The sequence below is a fragment of the Paralichthys olivaceus genome, chromosome 11, assembly GCF_024713975.1.
Source record: "Paralichthys olivaceus isolate ysfri-2021 chromosome 11, ASM2471397v2, whole genome shotgun sequence".
Classification (NCBI taxonomy): domain Eukaryota; kingdom Metazoa; phylum Chordata; class Actinopteri; order Pleuronectiformes; family Paralichthyidae; genus Paralichthys; species Paralichthys olivaceus.
In genome coordinates, this window is record NC_091103.1 from 554,905 (window position 1) to 562,500 (window position 7,596).

General features: G+C 45.6%; 1 protein-coding gene across 3 annotated transcripts in view; it reads left to right on the forward strand.

Annotated features, from left to right (window-relative positions):
* The window catches only part of LOC109648063 (fibroblast growth factor 12-like), a 30,831-nt gene that overhangs the window by 10,934 nt on the left and 12,301 nt on the right, over positions 1-7,596 (forward strand). Inside the window, exon 1 of one of the 3 annotated variants that reach the window (XM_069534839.1) lies at positions 3,498-4,399. The exons of the other annotated variants lie outside the window; for them this stretch is intronic. Within the exon in view, the coding sequence (XP_069390940.1) occupies positions 4,201-4,399 (199 nt within the window). The 5' untranslated portion in view covers positions 3,498-4,200. Of the gene's footprint in view, positions 1-3,497; positions 4,400-7,596 lie in introns of those variants that run through there. 3 annotated transcript variants of the gene reach the window in all.

A 7,596-nucleotide genomic window follows, 5' to 3' on the forward strand; every position in this document is an offset into this window, starting at 1 on the left:
AGGAAACGCAGCAGTAAAATGGAAATGATGACGAAAAAGACAAACTGTACATTTAAGAAAATATTAGAGGTGATTCACAAACAGTTTAACAATACAAGACATTAAATGAACATGAAGTCTGCCAACAAGAAAACCAGAGTACGTTTGGTGTCGATGCTCGAGTGTTGACATCATTTTTAGCTTTGCAAGGTGACAGAAACACAAGACACAACTAAAATGACCTCCAGCCCCCTGTGTGTGTGTGTGTGTGTGTGTGTGTGTGTGTGTGTGTGTGTGTGTGTGTGTGCGTGTGTCCTTGACAGTGATGTCTCAGGTTTATGTCGTGTATTTCTGTCTGAGCAGCTGTGAGCCTCCTCTCACTCAGCTCAACATGTTCCTTTAGCTCCGAGTCTCCATGGAAACACAATGTCTGTATTCAGTTAGTCTCTGTCGCCCTCTGCTGATCGTCTCCACTCACTGACAGCAGGTAGAATGAATAAAGTCCCAGAGGTCCTCACCTGTAAACATCCCATAAACACACAAAACCACAAAAAACACACCACGAAGACACAAAAAGAATCGCTCGGACTTCAGAGAGAACCGAGAAGTACACAAGTCTCAATGACCACATGAGGACGTGTGGACGAGGCAGAGACAAATATCAGTGTGTCATTAAAGATTCAAAACACTGCTTCAACATTAACCTTTAATGACTGTGTGTGTGTGTGTGTGTGTGTGTTTAAAAGCTGCTCGTTGTTTTTCAGAATGATAAATTTTGCAGAAGCTGAAGCTAATTTAGTGTTTCAACATCAAACATTTAAAACACACACACACACACACACACACACACATACACTGCTGTATGAAGGCTGCATGTGTGTGTATGTGTGATAAGAACACTAAAAACTAAAGAAGCAGAAATCACAACACAGCTGCAGTTATAGTAGTAATAGTAGTAATTAGTAGTAATAGTAGTATTAGTAGTATTAGTAGGAGTAGCAGTTATCATAGAATTTGTAGTATTGATATCAGTGTTAGTATTTGTGGTTGTATTACTATTTTTAGTTGTATTAGTATAAGTATTATTGGCAGTATGAGAAGTTTGTAGTAACATGTGAACCATTGTGAAAAGCAGTGTGAACTGCAATGTTTCTGGTGTCCAGCAGATGGCGCTGTGTCTCCAGTTTTAAAGTGGCTGCAGCTGATTGGTTTAAACTTTATCACACGACACACAATGCTATTTGTTTTTTGTACGTTTTAGTTTGTGTGTTTGTTGTTGTGTGTCTGTTGTGTTGTTTGTGTGGTTGTGATGCAGTGAGTCTCTTTGTTAGTTTTGAACATCCAGTTGTCGTTCTCTCTGCCGCCCACACGCTGCTGTGTTTCTTCTTCTATTTGGGTTTTTCTGCAGCGTGTCAATGCGTCATGGTCTGTGTGTGTGTGTGTGTGTGTGTGTGTGTGTGTGTGTGTGTGTGTGTGTGTGTGTGTATGGGGGGTTTATAATCTGAATGAATAGAAGAACAATGATGGTGACACTGAACATGTAAATATGCAAAACATCAGTACATTTTATTTTAGTCTCAACAGAAGCTTCAGCAGCAAGGGACTATTTTCTGCAGCGGAAGAATCCAGTTCAGTGGAGTCGGGACGACACGAGAAGATGCTGCAAGATTACAATATTTGTTATGTCTCATAACAGAATATTATAGTGTGTGTGTGTGTGTGTGTGTGTGTACTGGTTTCATTTTCTCATGGTCGTCTTGCTGACATTCTTCTGCCCTCTGATGAGGCAGTTTTTCTATTGATTAGGAAACACACCTGAACTGTACACACACACACACACACACACACACACACACACACACACACACTGGAGTTACGAGAGTCAAAGACTGAAGGGCAGGAAATCCACTGTGGTGGCATCACCATCGATCCCACGTCTCATTAACACCCAGCAGTGTGTGTGTGTGTGTGTGTGTGTGTGTGTGTGTGTGTTTGTGTGTGTGTGTGTGATATTATGAAGTTAGTTTTCGAGAGTCTGTGACACCAGGTCAGACAGATGTGGTTCTACAGATGTGGTTGTACAGATGTGGTCAGATATCAAACCTGCAGCCTGAAACTTTGCTGTAATTCCTCTAACATACTGTTGAGTGATCCTCTGAGGAAGTGACATCATGCACAGCTGATGAAGATGTTTCTGTTCTTCGTCACCATCTCGGCTCTCGGTCCCACGGAGCAGATACGAGGACGCAAATACACGACGGTAATTAAAGAAACTGACCTGGTTTGTTTCTGCCGGGTGTGGAGGCCTACATCCAGCGTGATGGTGCACAGACACAGGCCGGGTTAGTGATCCTGTTCATCAGGAGCATCAGGAGCATCAGGAGCACCGGAGCATCAGGGCATCAGGAGCATCAGGAGCATCAGGAGCATCGGGGCATCCGGGCATCGGAGCATCAGGGCTTCAGGAGCATCGGGGCATCAGGAGCATTGGGGCATCAGGAGCATTGGGGCATCAGGAGCATCGGGGCATCAGGAGCATCGGGGCATCGGGGACATCGGGAGCATCAGGAGCATCGGGGCATCAGGAGCATCGGGGCATCAGGAGCATCGGGGCATCGGGGACATCGGGAGCATCAGGAGCATCGGGGCATCGGGGCATCGGAGCATCGGGGCATCGGAGCATCGGGAGCATCGGGGACATCGGGAGCATCAGGAGCATCGGGGCATCGGAGCATCGGGAGCATCGGGGACATCGGGGCATCGGAGCATCGGGGCATCGGGGACATCGGGAGCATCAGGAGCATCGGGGCATCGGAGCATCGGGAGCATCGGGGCATCGGAGCATCAGGAGCATCGGGGCATCAGGGCATCGGGGCATCGGGGACATCGGGGCATCAGGGCATCGGGGCATCGGGGACATCGGGAGCATCAGGGCATCGGGGCATCGGAGCATCGGGGCATCAGGGCATCGGGGCATCGGGGACATCGGGAGCATCAGGAGCATCGGGGCATCGGAGCATCGGGAGCATCGGGGCATCGGAGCATCAGGAGCATCGGGGCATCAGGAGCATCAGGAGCATCAGGGGCATCAGGGCATCCGGGCATCGGAGCATCAGGGCTTCAGGAGCATCGGGGCATCGGGAGCATCAGGAGCATCAGGAGCATCAGGAGCATCAGGAGCATCAGGAGCATCGGGAGCATCAGGAGCATCAGGAGCATTTCAGCCTGACAGAGCCTCTGGGTTTATTTGGATCTGAGACACTTGAAATGTGTGACGTGAAGTTAAAGACACGTGAAACCAGCTGTGGTGTGTGAGTGTGTTTCAGGAGCAAAGTGATGTGGGAGCAACATCAAACATGGAGCAGAATATTTTTAGGAGCTTCTTCTCCACCTCCACCTCGTGTCTCTCTATCACTCTCTCTCCTCTCTTTGACGGCCCCTCTCTCGCTCTCTCAGAGGCTGCTCTCTTTTCTCTCTCCTCTTCTCGTCTCTCAGCCTCTCACCACATTCAGCAGCTCTCAGGCTGTGAGGAAGACGAGGATGATGAGGAGGCTCAGACAGGAGAACACAGCCACATCCAGTTTTCTCTTCCCCTCTCGGAAGGATTCTCTGGTTTTCTCGTGCCGCTCTTGGATTATTTTGAACTTTGCTGAACGTCTTCGCTCTTCTCGTCTCTGAAAGTTGGACGGACGCGTAAGGGGGCAACGCTGTTGTTTCCCACATGGAGACATGAAGACGCATGTCCACGTGCTTCCATCAGAGACAGTCTGATACATGTCTTTTTCTTTCTCACCTGTTTCTGATGTTTGTCTCATTTAAAACAAGGAATCATCTTCAAACCTATCGACAACAATCAGAAGCTACAGGATGTGAACATGTCCAACTTGATCATCATGTCCTGATCCGTCTCAACTGATTCGTCTGAACACAACGCTTTTTTATAACTTTCAAGACTGTGTGTGTGTGTGATGAGACAAAAGTGAGCAAACACAGGGATATCAGTTTATTGTGTTTGCACAAGTGAAAGTTTTTGGAAACACGGACATATGAACATCAGTCAGCTGCTTCTTGTTCTGGAGCCGTTTCTCACCATGAAGACATTTAAACTCCTCTCCGACTCTCGGTGGATTCCAACACTGACGGACATGTCTTCTGATCTGGACTAAGACGTGACATCCTCAGATATTTTGTCCTCGGTGGCTTGGTCCACCTCTCAGGGAGATGGCCGCGGCCATCGCCAGCTCCCTGATCCGACAGAAGCGCCAGGCCCGCGAATCCAACAGTGACAAGGTCACCACCAACAAGAGACGCACGAGTCCCAGTAAAGACCCGAGGTCTCTGTGCGAGAGACACATCTTCAGCGTCTTCAGCAAAGTCCGCTTCTGCAGTGGAAAGAAAAGACCTGTTCGCCGGAAACCAGGTGGGTTCAGATGGTTCAAGTCCGACACAGAAGAAAAGTCTGTCTCTCTGAGATGTTGTGTGGTTGTGTTGACGCTGAGTTCGTCTTTGTATGAGATTTGTTGAATTTGTTTCTGTTGAGCGGTTTTCTGTGTATCTGCAGAGTTAATGGTTACAGGTTTACAGCAAGACCTCTGGAATCTTCTCAACGTCTTCGTCTTCTAAGGGAGATATTTGTGTTATTCCAGTTCCACGTCCGTCACGTGACCTCATCAACACGACCACTCGCTCACTGGGAAATTTCCAGACATTTTACCAGGAGGCTGCAGGAGAAGATCCAGAAAATGTCCAGTTTGTCCTCACATACAGAACCTGCAGAACACGTCAGGAACACGTGAGGAACACGTCAGGAACACGTCAGGAACACGTGAGGAACACGTCAGGAACATGATTTAAGTTGAATCATGAAATCAGCTCCTGCAGAGATCCAGGCTGTAGTTGTTTAAAACGCTGCATAATTTCCATCAATGATTTAAATAATTTATGGCTCCATCGTGTGGATGCGGCTTCTGCAGTGACGACGTCAGCAGACTTTTCCCTCTGGAGACTTTTCACTTCATCAACTAAGAGAAACTGATTCCAGAACCAAATAAAAGTCGAGCTGGACTCGAGGAGCGTTTCCTCCCGAGGACGCGTTTAACAGCGCTTCAGACGAATTGCAACATTTACACATTTATGAGTGTGCATCTCTCATAAGTCGACATCCCGCTGCTGCGACCGCAGCTTCATGTTTTTCTTGGCAACCCAACAAACAGCTTGTTGAAGGAACCATCGTCCAGCTGCTCCATCGGCTCCTCACAGTCACTCACTAATTAGAACATATGTTTTTAAGTACAACAAACCATCTCAGTGTAGTTTTACATCTTGGTGGACGAGGATGTCCACTACACAACACTAACACCTGAAAACACGTCACATGACCGTTCACCTACACTGGTCATGTGATGTAAACAGGAAGTAGAGTGTCTCTGCAGTTGGTTGCTTAGTAACAGAAACTCCTCTGAAGGAGGAGCAGTGATGGTGAAGAGTCGGAGCAGAGACGAGGTGGAGCTGTTACCGACAGGAAGTGTGAGCGGCGCTTTGTGTTCACCGCTGGTAGTCGAGTCATGTGACTGATGAGAACCAATCAGAAGAGAACGTGGAGCTGCCGGTTGATTTATGGGGGTTGAAACCTTCAGGTCCAGTCATCTGATTGGACAGTGACCAACTCTCTCTCTCTCTCTCTCTCTCTCTCTCTCTCTCTCTCTCTCTCTCTCTCTCTCTCGCTCTCTCTCGCTCTCTCTCTCTGTCAGAGTGAATGTAGATCGTCCGTCTGCTCCACATCACTTTATTTTGAGTTTTTCTGCCCTACATTGTCGTCTGGAGCATCACTTCATCTCTTCATCACTTCATCACTTCATCACTTCATCTCTTCATCACTTCATCTCTTCATCTCTTCATCACTTCATCTCTTCATCTATTTATCACTTCATCTCTTCATCACTTCATCTCTTCATCTCTTCATCTATTTATCTCTTCATCACTTCATCTCTTCATCACTTCATCTCTTCATCACTTCATCTCTTCATCACTTCATCTCTTCATATCTTCGTCTCTTCATCACTTCATCTCTTCATCTCTTCATCACTTCATCTCTTCATCACTTCATCTCTTTATCACTTCATCACTTCATCACTTTATCTCTTCATCACTTCATCTCTTCATCACTTCATCTCTTCATCTCTTTATCTCTTCATCACTTCATCACTTCATCTCTTCATCTATTTATCTCTTCATCTCTTCATCACTTCATCTCTTCATATCTTCGTCTCTTCATCACTTCATCTCTTCATCACTTCATCTCTTCATCTCTTCATCTCTTTATCTCTTCATCACTTCATCACTTCATCTCTTCATCTATTTATCTCTTCATCTCTTCATCACTTCATCTCTTCATATCTTCGTCTCTTCATCACTTCATCTCTTCATCACTTCATCTCTTTATCACTTCATCACTTCATCACTTTATCTCTTCATCACTTCATCTCTTCATCACTTCATCTCTTCATCTCTTTATCTCTTCATCACTTCATCACTTCATCTCTTCATCTATTTATCTCTTCATCACTTCATCTCTTTATCTCTTCATCACTTCATCACTTCATCTCTTCATCTATTTATCTCTTCATCACTTCATCTCTTTATCTCTTCATCTCTTCATCTCTTCATCTCTTCATCTCTTCATCACTTCATCTCACAGACTTCACTCTCTTTGGTGAAGATGTGTCACTCTGTGTTAAAAACTGAACTTAGCAGAGATCTTGTATTGTCTTGGTGAAGATGTGTCACTCTGCACTAGATTCCCTCACTGAACGATCAGAGTGAGGATTATACAACATCATTTATTGTCTTGGTTGAATTCTGGACTTTGTGAGTGATTCATATAAATCATATGAATCATATGATTTATATGATTTATATGATTTATATGATTCATATAAATCATATATGATTCATATGAAATCAGTTTGAAATGAAGAATCTTTGTCCGATAAAACCGATGATGACAAACAGGAAGTGGAAACAGAAACGCTCTGTAGTTTAATATCAAAGTGAAATGACCCGAGAGGTGAACCCACTTCAAAGGCTCTGAAAATAAAACTGTCAATAATACATGTGAGTGTTAGAGTGTGTGTGTGTGTGTGTGTGTGAGACTCTGTGTGTGTGTGTGTGTGTAAGACTGTGTGTGTGTGTGTGTGAGTGTGTGTGTGTGTGTGTGAGTGTTAGAGTGTGTGAGACTCTGTGTGTGTGTGTGTGTGTGTGTGTGTGTGTGTGTGTGTGTAAGACTGTGTGAGTGTGAGTGTGTGTGAGACTCTGTGTGTGTGTGTGTGTGTGTGTGTGTAGCCACGTGAAGGCTGCTGGGAAGTGCTTATAGCAGCAGCCGTATGTTTAAACTTATATTTGTGTGTGTGTGTGTGTAACTGTGTGTGTGTGTGTGTGTGTGTGTGTGTGTCTGTGTTACACACCCTGTGTGTGTGTGTGTGTGTGTGTGTGTGTGTGTGTGTGTGTGTGTAACTCTGTGTGTGTGTGTGACTCTGTGTGTGTGTAACCCTGACCTGTCTGTGTTACACACCCTGTGTGTGTGTGTGTGTGTGTGTGTGTGTGTGTAACTCTGTGTGT